Source organism: Orcinus orca, chromosome 6 (genome assembly GCF_937001465.1).
Source record: "Orcinus orca chromosome 6, mOrcOrc1.1, whole genome shotgun sequence".
Lineage (NCBI taxonomy): Eukaryota > Metazoa > Chordata > Mammalia > Artiodactyla > Delphinidae > Orcinus > Orcinus orca.
This window is the reverse complement of record NC_064564.1, coordinates 15,934,132-15,951,012: the sequence shown is the minus strand read 5'-3', so window position 1 is coordinate 15,951,012 and position 16,881 is coordinate 15,934,132. Positions and strand designations below refer to the sequence as shown.

Genomic DNA, 16,881 nt, shown 5'->3' with positions numbered 1-16,881 from the left:
ACAGACAGTGGCCAATCAATGCCACAGTCAAGAAGGTGCCTCAGGGATTCTAGGCTCTTACAGCTAAAAGAAAATTACCTCGTTTTGTTTGGGGGGGGCACTACTTTTTCTATAAGGAAAATATCAATTATGTATGGAGATAACTGGTATGCCTTATTTTTACCCCTTCTGCACCCTAATTTTCAATGTATTCCTTCAGGGTATCACCTGCACCCCCATCAGAATATGTATCTGATGTATAATGGAATGGAAAAGATTCATTTTTCAGAAACGTATTTTTAGCTGGCTATAGGGAACATCTCTCTTCCTAAAAGCAAGAAATCTTTGAACTGGGTCAACTTCACTGTCCCACTCCTTTTATGCTCAACTATATGAGAACATACCATCTTAGCCACTGCTTTTTCTTTTCTCCTTTTTTCTTCCACACCCAAATGAAAGTGTGTGGGAGATGTAAAAAAAACAAAACAAAACAAAAATAGCATAAAGAGGACACAGCAGAGCATTCAGATTACAAGGCGGTTTATTGAGTTAGTGGCATGCGGGGAAGTTCTTCCCGTGATCAGCAAATGCAGGCATTACAGTGCAAATCCAGAGGGAGAAGCTGGGTGCGGTCAGGAGGGCCTCGAGCCCAGGGCCTGGTCAGCTGGTGACGTGCAGAGCTCTCTAGAGGGGGCTGTGGCTCATCGCGGGGGCAGCTGGACGCAGACACCCCCATACTTGGAAAAGCAACGCTCACGTCTCACTCCTCCCTGAAAAAGAAGGCGGGGAGGGGAAGGTGAGGCCTGATATTCACAGAGAGGCAGCAACCAACGCTCCAATTCTTATCAACCCAGAAGAAACATCCTCCAAAGGAAGGAGAAAATTCCCAGTAACTTCGTGGCTCCCTGCCTGCGCTGTGGCTACAGGAGCAGCGATTCCCAGGGCAGGTCCTCTGCCCTCTTCTCAGTCCCCAGGGACCTGACGGGCCCAGAGGGACCGCAGGTGAGGCCCGCACACTCACCGGCTCTTCTGGCGGTATTGTTGTAGCGCTTTCTCTGCCACGGTCTCCATAAACTTAGGATTGGAGACTTCTTGTGGGACCGTCACAGTGAAGGGGTAGGAATCAAAGAGCTTCACAACCACCTTAGTGAGGCCAGAGGGAACGCTGGGGTCGGAACTGTGGGAATTCACCTAAAAGGAGAAAAGTCACGAGAGGGCGGAAACAACGGTCAACACGGACTCATTTGGCACCTGAAGTCAGGCTTAATTCGGATCAGTTGACCTCTTTGCTTTTTACTCACCTCGACACCTATACAACTTGGTGAACAGAAATGCCCTAATTCAGAGACCCTCGTTTGTGGGTGTAAATGTCATTCACGAAGGACCAACCTGGGGGAGCCCCACCGAGTGAAACATGTTTCCTTTGAGGAGCCACTGGCCACGTGGTGGTAGAAGAGGAATCAGGGAAAGAAAAAGAAAAGGTTCCCAGCACTAGAGGGAAGCTTCTTATCACTGGAGGAGAACGATGGGACAATTCATGAGCCATCCTAGGCAGGACGGGGCAGCAAGGCAGCTCCCCGGAAAGGGCACTAGCTCTGCAGCCGGGCAGACAGGTTCAAACAAACACCCAGGTGATCACCCTGCAGATAGGAGATGCTGGGTAAGCTGTTGAACCTCTCAGTTTCCTCATCTGTAAAATGGGTTCATGACATTCCACGTCACTGAGTGATGAGGTTTCCATGCACCACTGGACCTGAGGTTTTTGTTTCCTGCCATACGACAAATGCTCAGTGAAAAGCAGACATGCGCTCTTGAACATCTTCACCCCGTTTCGGCCCTGGGGGAGGATCACATGAGCTCCAGACAACACCTTGAGCCCAGCTTCAGTGTGTGGCCAGGACAGACTCACCGTGGAGACCTGGAGATAGTGCTGGCTGTCGCTGTGCGTGAGGTTGGCCAGCTGGGACACCCAGGTGAACTGCTCGTTCAGCTGCTTCAGCAGGGAGGATGTGTTCAGCATCTTCTGCTGGTAGGACTGGAGCAGCTGGTCGTACAGCTTGCTGAACTTCTCCGCCATCTGCAGGGACATGTTCAGCTGCTGGCGCAGCTGCATCTGAGAGGAGTCGTTCGCTGAACAGTCTGCCCGGAGATTTAAAAAAAAAAAAAAAAAGACAAACGACAGAAACGTGAAGGGAGAGCTAAAAAGGGATGAAAACAAATGGCAACCAGTTCACGCAGCCAGGACCTAAGGCAGAGCTAAGGCAGAGCTACTCCAAGCTCCAGTCCACCAAGCGTTCGCTAGCAGCTCAAGACAAAACAGAAGGCTCGCCCCGCATGTAAATCAGCGTGCGCGTCCTTCATTGAGAAAGTCTTGCCCTGGGAGACGATGTCATCTGAACTAAACCGTCTCAGTGACATCACTGATTTCTCTTTGGGTGCACGACCCTGTCCCCTTGGGGACCAGCAATGAGGGGCACTGCCCACACCTCAAGAAGCATGGACCTCAGGGCTCCATGTGCTCAGACCTCACTGCCCTCCTTCCCTCCATTAGTCATTGCAGGAAACGGTGGATGTCACTTGTAGCTGCCATGGTACCTGCTATGTACCGGGCACCACCGAGTGCACTGGATAGCCGTGATCTCTAATAGTCAGATGTATTCTGACGTGAAGTATTATCAAGAATGAAACTGAGGACCAGAGCGGTACATCATTTGCCTAAAGTCATAGGATGAACGATTTGCGAGGGCAGGATGTTGAACCCCGGGCTTTAACTCCTAAACTTGGGCTCTTCCTACTCTGAGTCTGTGGCTCTGGAAAATTCTCCAAGCTTGCCTATATCTATGGAGTTGGAAATTCTGGCCCCAGGAGCCTGGGTAGCAGAAGAGCCAGTCAGGACCCTCGGGCCACAGAGCACAGTAGCCTGGGGTTGGGCATCCGGGCTTTGCCCACCTGCCCACCATGGCTGGTCGCCAAGCTCACCAGAGAGCGGGGAAGTTCCTTGCTTTTGGTCACCAAGTGCCCACTGCAGGTTGTCAGGTGGATAAGGGCTGGGAACTACCCACTCTCTCTCTCTCAAAACTACTGTTTTTCTCTCCCTTGATTTTTGAAAACTATCCCCAAAAGAGCACATCAAACCCAAGCACGCCAGGGGAAAGGCGGAGTTCTTTGCACACTTCACCATGGTGGCTGTAATGATTTCTACTAGAATAAAATAAAATGTCAGGTGGGGCAAGACATAGGATTATTAACAATAAACTCGGTTGAAAAAGGTATATAATGACGAAACTTAACTCTTCTTACCAGGGAATCATTGAAAATAAGGACTGTCATTGAGAACTGGGTAGCAGTCTAGAGCAGTGGCTCTCACCTGGGGCGGTGCTGTCCCCAGGGAGATTTGACAAGGTCTGAAAACCTTGTTGGTGTCACAACTGGGGTGAGGGTGGGAGGCTACTGGCCTCCAGTGGGTAGAGGCCAGAGATGCTGCTAAACATCTCACGGTGCACAGGACAGCCCACCACAAAGAAGGACCTGGTCCAAAATATCAGTAGTACTGAAGTTGTGAAATTCCAGTCTGGAGGTCCCGGGCAGCACCTGCTCAAATGTCTGCAAGCACCTTAGATAAAGGGTCATAAGTCTTCTTCAATGTAGAAAAGAAAACCGCTGTTTCAGGAAGCTGTGATCAGTGAACATTAAGATCAGTGCCAGGGGCGCCAGTCTGAGCCTGGGGATCTGTAGGTCTCTTCTTCTGGCCCTAACGTGACTCTCTCACGGTGTGATTGACACCCTTCTAATCGTGGTATTTTATGGGATAAACCCAGGAGGTTGTGTACTCACCTCTCACTTCTTCATAGATCAGCCTCTTACAGCACTTGTGTTTCTTTTGCAGTAGCTTCTAAAATCACAGCAATGAGACTAGGAATATTTAGCTAGACTCTGAAGGCCTGCCCGGGCAAACCCAAAAAGTATTAAGTAAGAGCAAAGCCGTAAGATCGATCCGCTCGGTACAAGGGAAACAATTAACTTTTTCCAAGCATAGACTGTTGTCGGCCAGGAAGTATTTCGCCGCTTTCATAGGTGTTATTTCCAAGTAAGAAGAATTTAGTCCCCCTGATAAAACCGAAGGAAACAGCGGAAGGGAGGTATTTCCTCTGCCTCAGGGACCAACCTACCAAAGGTAAAGTTGCCCGGAAGCTAGGGTACCACTAGGAGAGACCCACGTGTTCAGGGTAGAGAACACAGCAGCACTGATTGGGAACACACCACAAACGCCCCCAGGGCGTCATGTAATCTTGGGCAGGTCACCAAACCTCTGACTGAGTGTCCTCCTCCGTAAGACAGGGATGATAACTGTAGCCACCCCGGTTGTTCCAGGAAAAAGAGTAAATGTTTGTAAAGTGTTTACAAGAGTGTTTAGTAACACACACATGGGAAGAGTTTGTTTAACAGAATCCACACTGCCTAAACTCTCACTGTCTGCAGCAAAACATGAGGATGTCTACTATGTTTGGCCCTTGGGAACAGACGAACTGAGGGAAGTCAAAGGATGACAGCTCTTTAGAAAAGCACGGCAGCTCCTGCCACCGTCAGCCTGTTAACCGTGAGCTGGATCGTGTGGTAAGCACCTTGTATTCTGTCCGACTTCAGGGACAGCCCCTCATCTTAACCCGCGACCCCAGATGGGGACCCAAGCAGAGCTGGGCAAAGGACTCCCCCACCCAGAGTCACAGCTGGGAGGCAACAGAGCTGGCACTTGAACTCGCATCCGTCTGAGCCCATAAAAGCGGCCCTAGTGAGGTGCTGGAGACCCGAGGACACAGGAGACCACGGGGCCCCCCGACTCACCCATGGACAAGATCTCCTGGCACTTTTCACACTGGTCCTTCATCTTCAGGCATCCCGTGGAGTTGTGGCGGATTTCCTTGCACACGGTGCGGTCACTGCTGTTTTCTGGAGACGCACAAGGGAAAGTCATACAGAGCGACACAGAGATGGACCACCGCGATCTCCCAGAGCCCTTCCACACTACTGTCTGGCCCTTTGACATGGTTCTGCGGGCAGAGCAGGTTGGACTCTGGTTGTTTGCCTGCAGACACAGGCTCGGATCGGGGCTCCCTGCAGCGGGACCAGCAGGTGGTCCCCAGGGCCCCCTGAGCTGGGTTCGGCCCCCTCCCCCACCATCCCCACCTGCTGGCACGTCTCCTGCCTGCTCGTACTTCTCTCTGGCATCATAACCCGTTCTGCTCTGCATTCTGTCTGGCTCATTTCTCTCCCCGGGTCAGACAGCAAGCACCTTGAAGGCAGGAATAGGATCCACCTTAGAACCTCCTTGTAACACAGGGAGCCCCCCATTATGGATAGGCAGTAAACTCCTCGTTCAATTCAATACCCTCCTGTGTTTCCAATCCGTTTCAAGCCACAGCCCAGTGCTGGTCAAACTGTAGCATTTAGGAGATGGGGTTGGCCAACGAGTGTCTATTGGTTCAATGAAGGAAATCACTTCTGAAAAGTTTTGGCTTCTCGTGTCCATGTTAGAGTTCCTTCATTCAAAATATATTCATTGTGTGCCCATTCACTGCCAGACCCTAAGGTTACAGCCACAAACAGCTTTCTTAACCGTACCATGAGCTGATTATATAATTTGTCACCAATATATGCATGGCGTCCACATAAAGCCACCTGAGTTCCCAAGACAAAGGGGTCTAGTTCTCTAGATGAAAGAGTCAATGTCATGCCCTCCAGTTGCTGGAAGGAGCTTGGTACACTCGAAAGAACACAGATTCTGAATCCTGCAGGGCTAGATTTGACTGGCTCCCACTTTATCAGCTGTGAACCCTTGGACATGCTCCTTCACCATCCTGTCATAGTTTTCTCCCCATCAAACCGGGATGAGAGCACCCTCCCCAGGTTTCTGGGGGTGGAATTCAGATGACACATGCCAAGCCCCTGCCACAGTTCTGAGCATCTAACGGGTTAGCATCTCAATGAATTGTGATTTCCCATCCCATCCTTCTAACCTCCTGGGAATTCCGCCATCGGGAAGTGGTAGGGAGTTCTATGCATGTGGTCATCCATGGCCTGCTGGGCCTGGTGGATCATGTCAAAGAAGGGCTGAAACATGTCATGGAAGTTCAGGGGTTCCAACAAGGGGAAAGGCATGACGTTCCGGGCGAAGCGGGACTTGGGATTGAAGAAGAGCGATCCCCTTGGGAACGAGCCAAAGGGCGAGTAATACTGAGTGTCCTGGAACTTCCGGGGAAAGAACCGGTCCTGGAAGAGCTCGTCCATGATGTTGGATGCGCGGGTGAAGCTGTCCTCCATGACGTCCATCACGTGGCCCTGCTGCCGGTCGTTCTCCAGCAGGGAGTCGATGCGGTCACCGTTGATCCATAAGTAGAAGGGGGAGCTCTGGTTCAGGAACTCCTCGAGCTGCGACAGGAGACAGGGGACAGTCAGGGGTGCTTCCCCCTTGTCAAGACGGGCCAGGCCCGGCCCCTCCTGCCTGCACCCGGGGCAACTCAGAATCACAGCAGGCGGCAGAAGGCCAGGCTGGGACTGGCTCCCCATCTCTGAACTGTCCAGGTCAGTGCCTTTCCTTTCTACCGACCCCGAGGGGAAGAGCTTAGGAAGACCTGCGAGGCCGAGAGAGTCACAAGGCCCGTCACATGAGACTAGTCTGCTGTCCTCTTTGGCCACTGGTGATCCCCAAGCCCGCTCAGCCAAGGGCCAACTGACGGGACTCCTGGAAAGGGCGAAATTCATGAGCCCTAGCTGAGCAAGGCCCGGAGGACAGGGAGGATCAGTAATAGGGTACTAAAAATTCTTAATTCCTTCTGTTTAAGTGGATGCAGGGCTCTGCCATACCGTGGAGCCATTTGTTACGTTAGGCAGCTAATAATTGCTGAATGAGAGTCTTCGGAAGATGGCAAATACCTGGCACAGGTGCTTTTCATGACTCCACATTACTGCACTCATAGCAGACATTACCAATTGATCACAGCGCTCTGGGCCCCAATGCAGCCAGAACTAATCAACTGCATGTGAAATGAAGCTGTGATATTGTGATTTATAATAAGAAATATATATTTGGTCTGGTCCTTGATAAAGAGGTCCTAAAGCCCTTGGAATTTCCTGTGCTAAGAGCAATAACGGTGTCTTTTGTTATGTTAGTGAGGTGACTTTTCGGAAAGCACCTAGGGATGGGGGCTGGTCGCCAGGGGAGCCAACCCTAGGATTAGAGGGTTGGAACTTTCAGCCCCACCACCTGATTTCCAAGGAGGGGAGAGGGGCTGGACCTTGAATCAATGACCAATGGTCAATGATTTAATCAATCGTACCTATGTAATGATGCCTCCATTAAACCCAAAAGGATGGGCTTGGGGAGCTTCTGGGTTGATGAACACATGTGCCAATGAGATGCAGGAGACTGTTGAACTAGAAGAGGTGATGGAAGTTCCCCATCCTTTCCCCATCCCTCCCCCTGGGCATCTCTTCCATCTGGCTGTTTCTGAGTTATATCCTTTTACAACACACCAATAATCTAGTATGTAAAATGTTTCTCCGAGTTCTATGAGCTCATCTAGCAAATTAATTGAACCCAAGGGGGCGGTCATGGGAAACTCTAATCTACAGCCAGTCCGGCAGAAACACAGGTGACCACCTGGACTTGTGATCGGCGGCTGAAGTTGGCAGTGGGGATGGGGAGGCGTCCTGTGGGACTGAGCCCTGAGCCCGTGGGGTCCGACGCTGTCTCTGGGTAGACGGGGTCAGAGCGGAGTTCAACTGCAGGACACCCAGCCGGTGTGGGAGAAATTCTTGATGGGGAAATCCCCACACTTGGAATTGGGTGCAGAACCAAAGAAGCATATTCAGTTCTCCTCACTGCCCAACCAGAGCCCAGGCTGTGCTCAAGAAGCGGGGCCCCTTGTCACCTGTTGGCCCACCAGTCCCGAGCCGCTTCTGCAGACACGCGCGTAGAACTTCATGCAGGTCTGTTTCAGGCAAGGCTTACACTCCTCCCAGAGGGCCGTCATGGTCTCATTGCACACCCCCTGGGACGCCTTCAGCTTCGTTTCAGAATCCTTGGTGTCATTCAGGGCATCCTACAAGAGGACCGAGGCTGGGTTAGCAACAGAAACCACGGCTTCCCCTTCCCCAAGCAGGCACCGTGGTGCTGGCCCCCCGGCCCAACCTGGCCACATGGGGTGCTTATTTCCATCCCTGCTCTGGCTCACGTGTTCCCGCATCTGCCCACCTGGAATTCCCTCCCCATCTGGCTCTAAACATCCTCTCGTCTTCAAGATCCAACTGCTCCTTAGTCCTTTCCATCCATTAGAGCTCATCTGGACAGCTCCTTTCTCTGACGCTGCACTTACAGTCTCTACCCCAGGACTTCCCTCTCGCTAATACCCCACTTCCTAGTCTCAACTTCTGGAATTTAAACGTCATCTTTCAAAGCTTCCCTGAATCTTATTTCTCTATTGCAACCATGGTCCCTGGCATGCCACAGGAATAGGTAAGCTTCCGAAATTAAAGTCACCACTACTACCGAAACTCTCCAAGATGACCATGACATTTGATCCAGTAATTCTACAAGAATCTATCCCAAGGAATTCCTGCAATAAAGGAAAAATCCATATGCTTGAAGATATCTGTTACAATATTCATGTGTGGCAACAAAAATGCTGGAATCAACCCCAATGCTCAAAACTAGGGGACAAGTGAAGGAAACTGTGGTACCTACAAAAGGTAGATAGGACAGCATTACAAGGGATGTTTGTCGTAAGTTTTAAGTATTATAATAAGCATTTTTCATGTTAAAAATTCAGGAGTTTGAGTATAGTCACTGTCCAAAAAGTATAGAGGAGAAAATGTAGTAAGAAATAGATCAAATGTTAAGTGAATTGTCCTTAGGTAAAAGGGTTATGGAAAAACTTCTGCTTTCCTATATTAAAATCTTGATAAATGAGTGTATTACTCTTCAAAGAATTAAGTAGACCATCCATACCCCAAAGCAAAGCTACACTATGAATATCTGAATATGTGAGGTCTTCTCTTGCTCTGTGTCCCCTGCCCCCCTCGTCCGAGATGGCCACCACGCCTCCAACTGGGCCAACTCACAGGCGTCAACTCTGCTGCCCAATTCCTTTCTTTCCGGTTCGCATATTCCTCAACTAAGAAGTCATGGAGCCTTTTTCCAAACTTGATATGCTTTATCATAGAACCTGGATTGTCAAATATCAAACTCCAATGAGAAGCGCAAAAATTCATGAACAGGGCCTGCCACTTCTACAAGGGCTCTAGGTTTCTCACAGTGTGATGAGAACTAATACTGATGCCAAGAAAGGTACTAAGTTTCAAAGAAAGTTAGAGCTGCACCCAGGCCAACATGTCCTTAAGTGGTTTCCATGGAATTGTGCTACAAGCTATCAGGAAAAAATAAATGGATTCCATGGTCAATTCGATTTGGAAAACACTTGGATTAAATGAAGTTACATGTGCTTCCTTCACCGCACAACTTTTCTGAGTCTTTATAATGCTTTTACTCCATGCATCAGGGATCATGAAGGTGGCAGGGGGCCCCATCTCAGCATCTCTGTCATTACGGGTAGGGTGGCAATGGGAATAGGCTTTGAGGAGACCCTGAAGGACATTATTGACTTTTTAAATAAGCTCCTTATTGAATTATAGTGTTTTCGTTTTGTATGTTCACCATTGGACCTAGGTGTCTCTTTACGAAGTAGTCCAGAACTCTATAGAGCCTTGGGCAATACGGCGTGCACCCGCCGTACCCCCGAAGGTATCGCCCCTACTAGATAAGCTTCCTGAAGGTAGGGTGCCACCCCTCTCCTAACCTGTGACAGTGACAGGCCCTACCCAAAGCCTGCCTTGGACCTTACACATAGTCTGGGTTTAGAAAAATCTACTGAAGTGAATCTGGGCGGCAGGCCCTGGGCCAGGCTTGTAACAAAACCAGATCCAAGATCTCACGGCTTGAAGCTTTGAAAAGCAAATAAACCTTCCCTATCTGTTAACCACAGCCCCAGTATCAGCTGACACAACCGGAGAAGGCCTGCGGGTCACCATAGTAACCTGGCAGGGCATTTGGAAGAGCAACGGCCCCTCCCTCCCTCCAGCACAGCGGATCAAGGTGGGGGTCACCCGGGCTCTTCTTACCTCTTTCTTCTTCTTGGCCTCCTCTAAGGAGCCAAGCAATGATTTGCGCTCTTCGTTGGTCTGTTCTATTAGGGTCTTTATCTGTTTCACCTCCTTGAGAGCATTTTTAATTTCTTTATTAATGTACTTACTCCCCTCGGTGGACATTTCTGCAAGAAAAGAGCAGGGAGGTAGATGAGGCCAGAGGAAGGGATGGTGCTGGGGATATAACCCTGGAACCAGCTGGAATGGTCAGAAAGGCCAGTGGGCCCAGGGGCTGCCATGGCTGGGATCCTCCTGGCAGGCAGCCTTCCGGCCCCAGCTTTGCCCTGACACAGGTTCCATCCCAGGGCTCACTGTAGACCCAGGGCCAGAGAATCGATTACACCCAGCTGCTCAGAAATGCAAACCATCGGAGCGGACACGCCCCAGAGGAGGGACAACCCAGTCCGCCCCTGGAGCTCTGGAGAAGCAGCCTACCCAGCTGCAGAAGAAATTTTTCAAGGGAAAAAAAAAAAATCCTGGCAGCGTAACTGTTTAAGCATCAAAATATAAAATAGTGTTATTGTGGATACAAGTCTTTCTGCAATGCAGTTTAAGCAAACATCTGAACTTCGCTGTTCCAATGCAGTGTCAGGTGACAGGGCCACAGAGGTGACTTAATAGCACCATCCTTCAAGGAGACTGTGATCAGACACCACACCGTGTGACAAATGTAATGAGACAATGTCACCAAAGTACCGAAAGTAACAGCCAATGCTTCTCTGGTTCTTATCCTGGGCCAAATGCTGAGCTGGACACTTCACGTGCATTTTATTTAATACTCTTGACACTGTCTTCACCCCTTTGCACAATCGAGGATAAAGAATCGCAGTGAGATCAAGATACTTACCCAGGGTTATACAGCTGGGGAGGGTGGAGCCAGATTTCCACCCAGCTCTGAGCTCAACGCTTCGGTTTTTAACTATTACCCCCAGAGAGTCAGTCAGCTCATAGGACAAGAGTGGGGCAGAGGGAAGACAGGTTTCAGGAAAGGCCTGGCAGCAGAGGGGAACCACCACCTGGGCTCTGAAGGATGACAAGCCCTCGTAGTGAATGATATTCCGCCTTACCTGAATCCGGAGCATTGGTTTTCTAGGTGGAAAGGTGGTGGATACAGGTAGTAAGTGCTATGGAAACTCAAGGGGAAACCCACAGAGGTTCCAATGGTCCAGGCTTCATGGAGCTTCATGGAAGAGGTGTGGATGCCGGACCGAGCAGACGGGGAGGGGAATAGCCAAGCGAGCTGCAGCAGCCAGAAAGGGCTTGGGGTCTACCTGAAACTGCCTGGAAGCCCACCTGACCACAGAGAGCCTAGGCCGGCGAGAGACGGCTCAGAGAGGGGCCCGGGCAGAGCAAACCCGATCCGATGCACAGGACAAAGGTGGTCTTAACCCTTGGGGCCCTGACACAGGGAAGCATGCCAGGAGAGCACGCCTGGTCACTTACCCTGGAGCTCTTTGTCCGAGATTGCCCCGCCATTCTCCCAGCTCAGCAGCAGGCCCACGAGCAGCAGTAGAGTCTTCATCTTGCCTCCTTCTCCAATTCTGGAATCCTAGCACGCCTCTGTTTGCAGAGAACAGGGGACTGTCATGGTAACAGCTAGACAGCCCGCTGGTTACGGGCCCAGCCTGCTGCCTGTGCGGCTTCCCAGGAACCCTGCTGAGGCCTTGCCCTCCACTCTCCCCGCAGCTGGCATCACCGACTTTTTATCCCAGGGAAGTGACAAGAAAGTATCAGACTTGCCACTGGGCCCCTTCAAAAGAAAGTGGAGGAAGTGGGTACGGGGAGGAACCACAGGACAGCAGCCTGATATAGAAGAAACGAGAACTCCAGAGTCAGAGCCACTGGGCTCTGGTCCGAGCCGCCCTCCTCCTTCCTCCTTCTCCTTGTCCCCCATAATAGCTGACTATGCCTAAAAAAGGCACATGTGCTTTCTGCATCCAGAAAGGGCATCTATCTGATGATACCTGCTCACATCAAACAAACCCTGAAAACACCTCTCTTGGGTCACTCAGCTGGCCTCTGCCGTCCCCCTAAAGTGAGGACTGCAGCCCACAGCACAGACAGCCCCCTGCTGTCTGCATCACCCACCCTGCCCACAGCAGGCATCACCAATCAATCACAGCACTGTCCCCACCAAGGCTCGACACCTCCTGAAATTGGTTTTCAAGGGTCTGAGGCAGTGACAGCCTCTGGGTTGCTTCAGGGAAATAAATCCATTTGTCACCCCTAGCGTGGATGAGAGTAAAACAAGGTGGGGAGGACAGTTGTCTTCAGGGAATAGAGAGGGAGGGGCAAAGCCAAAGGATTAACGGCGGAGTGGGGACAGGGCAAGGAACCTCCCCAGGAAAAGTCCCTGTGGGAGGACGTGCCACTCTGCTCTGCCAGGTCCCTTTCACGCAGCCAGTCCCTCTAAGCCCACAGCAGGGTGTGTGCCAGGGTCCTCCCACCACCACTCGGCTAGCTGCCTTGAGCCCTGGACCAGCTGGTCTTACACAATGGACCCTTTCCCAGAAGCTGAAGTTGTTGCAAAACAGAAACCCCTCCCCCTGCACTGCCCTTCACCCCAATGCTCATCTGAACTCACCCGTTTCCCCTAAGAGAATGGGAAGGGGGTCTCCCCTTCCTGAAATGATGCACATCCAGAAGCTGCTGTCTGCTCAGCAGGCCCATCTGGACCCTTGGGAGAATATTAATAAGGCAAGTCTCTCCTGAGACATAATTAGTAAGGCAGCCAGGCTGTGGTTCCCGAGCAGCGTGGGAGAAGAGAGCGGGTCACCGCCTTCCCCAGAGATGGTGAGTGGGCAGCTGAGCCAGGGTGCTATTTCAGGTCTCCGTGGCTCTGTCCTAGCTGCTCACTGAAGCCTGAAACGCCTCAAACAGGGACAGAGCCTTTGGCACGCCAGAGAGAGAGCTGGCGAGAAACACCCCTCCAGCAAGAGGCCCCCGATAGCAAAGACTTCTGAGAAATCCAGACACGAGACTCTGAAATAGGTTGGGACCAGAAGACAGGGCATTGGGTCCTGAGGAAAAGAGAGACGGGGCAGCCAAAGGCAAGAGCTCTGGATGAGAAGTCTGGAATCGCAGCGGTCAGTACAGGATCTCCCACCAAGAGCCAGGGGGCCGTGGGAGCCATCGAGTTCCGAGCTGGGAGAGAGACCTGTCTCCTGCCCAATCCGTCCACCTCAGAGGGGAGGCCGAACCCAGAGACAGGATGGGGCTCCCCAAGGCCTGCAGCAAGCTGGTGACAACCCCAGGATGAGGACTCAGCCCCCCCAAACCCCAGTCCAGTGTTGTTTCCTTGACACCAAGTCACTTAAGTCTCTGAACCTCCGTTTCCTCACCTGTAAAAGGGATCTAATAGAGACCTTAGAGATGGGAACGCGTTCTGTAAACCCAAGCGTCTTATGTAATCATAGGAAATTCCGACTCCTTCAAAATTGACGTAGGGTCAATCACGGGCATTGGCAGTATCTATCGGGGAAGTGGGAGGAGGTGGTGTGTTGGGAGAGGGACAGAGGAACTGAAGCAGGTACACAAAGGTCACCTGTGGTCCCTCCCTGACTGTGGGCTTTGCCTCCGTGATGTGATCAGCTCCTACGAATTACCCGGGAGTCTTGTTATAATGCTGATTCTGATTCAGAGATTGCTTTTCTAATAAGCTTGCAGGTGATATCGATACTAGTCCAAGGCCAGTAGGAGAACAGCGGCTGCGCAGCCAAACTGCCCTCCCTTTGCACTGACTCACCTCCCCACCCATCTCCTGGCCAGGGTGCCTGGTTGCCAACTGCTCTGATTGAACAAGCCACTCCAAGGCCCTCCTTTCCCCAGAGGAAGCCGTGGGGAGGACATGGTCACGCAGCTAGTAAGCTGCAGGGTTTAAAGCCCAAAGCCCAAGCTCCTCTCCTACTGCCTCCCCAAATGCAGAAAACTCAAACAAAAAGAAACATGAGAAAATAATTCACCTGTAATTCACACCATCGAGAGGCAAACATTATGTGGTATATTTCCTCTTTTCTATGCATTTGCATACAATGGGATCCTTTACACCCACTATCTTCAAATACTCTCTAAAAGCACACTTTTGTGGCTGTGTAATGGAGTCCTTTTTCTGATGTACTTTATTTTGCTATCCCACGAGGCCAGGCATTTAAATTGTCTGTGATTTCCCACTATTATTATCATGAACACTCTGGCGAGCATCCTTTTATAGTATCTGTACTTACGCTCAAATTCCAAACTTCACTCTTAAAAAAAAATAATAAGAAGTTTCTTTTTTTCATTAGGTCCAGAAATTCTGGAAGGTCAAGGCTTGGGTTCTAATCCCAATTCTGATCCCTATTTGCTGTCTATCTTTGGAGATGGTCCTAAACCTCTCCAGGCTTCAGATTATCATCTGTAAAATGAGACAGTTGAATCAGATGTCTGAAGTCTGATGGAGGTTGTGTGATGTTTCTCTGATGTACCCTGGTGCATTAGGAAGCAGAAAGAGTAGGATTTCAGTGGTTGCAACATATACTTAAATCAAAACATCATTACTTATAAACACACAATCCAGAGAACTAGAGAATTCGCGAGCAAACAAGATGACTCATGCGCGCAAGCTGACAACCACCCCTGGAGCTCAGTACCTTTCCAAGGAAGACGCTGCAGAAAAGGCTGCAAGTGCAGGCCAGCTCTGCCACTCACTAGCCTGGCCTCGGGCAACAGCGTCAGTCCTCCAAGTGTCAATTCCCACATCTTTACAAAAGGAGGATCCTTACATCTATCCCGTTTACTCCACAGAATTGTGGTTGGAGCTGATGAACAAAGGGCTTCCTGAGTCCCTTGCCTGTCTGCCGGCAATTCGGTCCCGGCTCCGCTGTCTGGTGATGGGGCTCCGACCACCTCCCTTCCCAGGATCCGCGACTCCATCTAAAGCGCCCCTCTGACAGCCCTGTGACTCCCAGTAGCCGTCCTCTCCTCGCCTGGGTGCCGCCCCCCGCCCGCTCATCAGTCCCGGCCAGGCTCTGCGCAGGGGCAGGAAAGGTGGGGACATCTCACCGGTCAGCGGTGCCCGCGCGCTCCTCCTGGCGACGCCGCGTGCACAGCACGGTGAGGCGCTCGTATTTATAGCGCTCTGCTGCGTATACACCCACTTTGGGGCTGGCTGCAAACCTGCATGACTCACGCCCAAAGAATGCGGTAGAAAGCACCGGGAGCTTTCTGGAAGCCGGTGCGGGAGGGGGTTCGGAGGTGCGGGCGGGTGGATGTCCGGTGCAGCACCCGGCAGGGGGCGCGGGGGCGCGTATCAGCACCAAGAAAGGCTCCGGCGGAGACAGACCCTGGGGTGCGGGCGCGCACCGCTACCGGCTCCCCGTCCCCGGGGGCTCAGAGCTGGGGCACTGCGCCCCCAGGAGGGCAGAGCCTGAATTAACGTGCAGAGCTGGCACCCAGCTCCGCAGAGATGGAGGGATGCTCTGCGCCCCTGGCTGGTGCCTCGTCCCCAGTAGAACGTCAGTGTTCCGCTGCCCAATTGAACGTTAATCTTTCGCATTCAACACGCGCCACTCCTCTGGCTCCATTGAAGTAGAACAGCGTCAGAAATAACGTGGGTGTGATGGAGAGGGATGTCGTGCTAAAACACAGGAAGTACAAAATGCCGGCTTCCCGAACCACCACCTGACCTGGTGGTCCTTTGGCAGACCTGCTGGCCGGGAGGAAACAGAAATGTGTTTTTAGGGATAAACACAGCATCCATATGGGGAACTAGAAGGCCTCCCAGACTCCTTGACTCCTGGACGTTAAGCAAGTATTTTCCCCATCCACTTGGGACCCAGCCAAGCAGGGCGGGCTTCATGAGCACGGGACCCTGCTGCCCTACACTTTGAGGAGCTACTGCCCAAGTCTTGAAATTCTTAAGAGTTTTTGAACAAAAGGGGCCCTGCGTTGTCATTGTGCACGGGGACGCGCAAATTATGCTGCTGGCCCTGCTTACAAGGGAGTCACTGATCTCCACCAGCCCCAAGTTTCTTCCGCTGGCTCAGGAGGAATCTTGCCAAAGGACTTTTTTTTTTTTTTTTTGCGGTACGCGGGCCTCTCACTGTTGTGGCCTCTCCTGTTGCGGAGCACAGGCTCCGGACGCTCAGGCTCAGCGGCCATGGCTCACGGGCCCAGACGCTCCGCGGCATGTGGGATCTTCCCGGACCGGGGCACGAACCCGTGTCCCCTGTATCGGCAGGCGGACTCTCAACCACTGCGCCACCAGGGAAGCCCTGCCAAAGGACTTTTTTGGCAGGGGGCTTTGATGTGGAACAGGGATAGGAGGCGTCACACCACGCCCTGGCGGGGAGGGGACTAACTGAGAAGCCCCTCAGGCATAGCTACTTCTTGGGGAAGAAACAGAGCCACGCACTCTCACCCTAGGATGTTTGAGCCCCAGGAGAAAGGTCCAGGGACTGGAGGGTGGTTCTTATACTGACTGGGGGAGATGGGTCGGCAGGGCAGGTATAGGCAGCTTGGTTTGCTGGCCGACTGAAACCCCGCAAGATGAAGGGCTCAGAGGAGAGCTCTATGGCCAGGGGCTGAGTTGTCCTGGTCACAACTTTTGAGATACAGCCTAAGGCCCAGTCCCTGGTCGCCCAAGGTCCAGGGGCAACTAGGACCCCACCCTTTTCAGGAAGGAGCACAGAGGGAGCTTGTAGGCCTGTGAGAAAAAAGGGGATGGGG

General features: G+C 51.8%; 1 protein-coding gene across 3 annotated transcripts; it reads right to left on the bottom strand.

Annotated features, from left to right (window-relative positions):
• Positions 1–502: 502 nt before the first annotated feature.
• On the bottom strand, positions 503–15,521 carry CLU (clusterin). 3 transcript variants are annotated; one of them, XM_004270697.4, is made up of 9 exons: positions 15,217–15,521; positions 11,620–11,736; positions 10,153–10,301; positions 7,908–8,078; positions 5,994–6,405; positions 4,822–4,926; positions 1,889–2,118; positions 1,001–1,170; positions 503–749 (listed from the first exon to the last, which is right to left on the bottom strand). In XM_004270697.4, the coding sequence occupies exons 2-9, from the start codon at positions 11,696–11,698 to the stop codon at positions 740–742; spliced, it is 1,326 nt and encodes a 441-aa protein (XP_004270745.1). In that variant the 5' UTR covers positions 11,699–11,736; positions 15,217–15,521; the 3' UTR covers positions 503–739. The 3 variants fall into 3 exon arrangements, with proteins under 3 accessions (XP_004270745.1, XP_049567700.1, XP_049567699.1); XM_049711743.1 differs by lacking the exon at positions 15,217–15,521 and adding an exon at positions 12,761–12,784; XM_049711742.1 differs by lacking the exon at positions 15,217–15,521 and adding an exon at positions 12,265–12,388.
• Between the last annotated feature and the right edge of the window lie 1,360 nt (positions 15,522–16,881).

Excerpts from the sequence above, each read along its gene's own strand:
- CLU (XM_004270697.4), bottom strand. The coding sequence starts at position 11,698 with ATGAAGACTCTACTGCTGCTCGTGGGCCTGCTGCTGAGCTGGGAGAAT. Across the intron at positions 10,302-11,619 it reads CTCGGACAAAGAGCTCCAGG|AAATGTCCACCGAGGGGAGT; the intron begins GTAAGTGACCAG and ends CTTTTCTTGCAG. Across the intron at positions 1,171-1,888 it reads ACTATCTCCAGGTCTCCACG|GTGAATTCCCACAGTTCCGA; the intron begins GTGAGTCTGTCC and ends TTCTCCTTTTAG.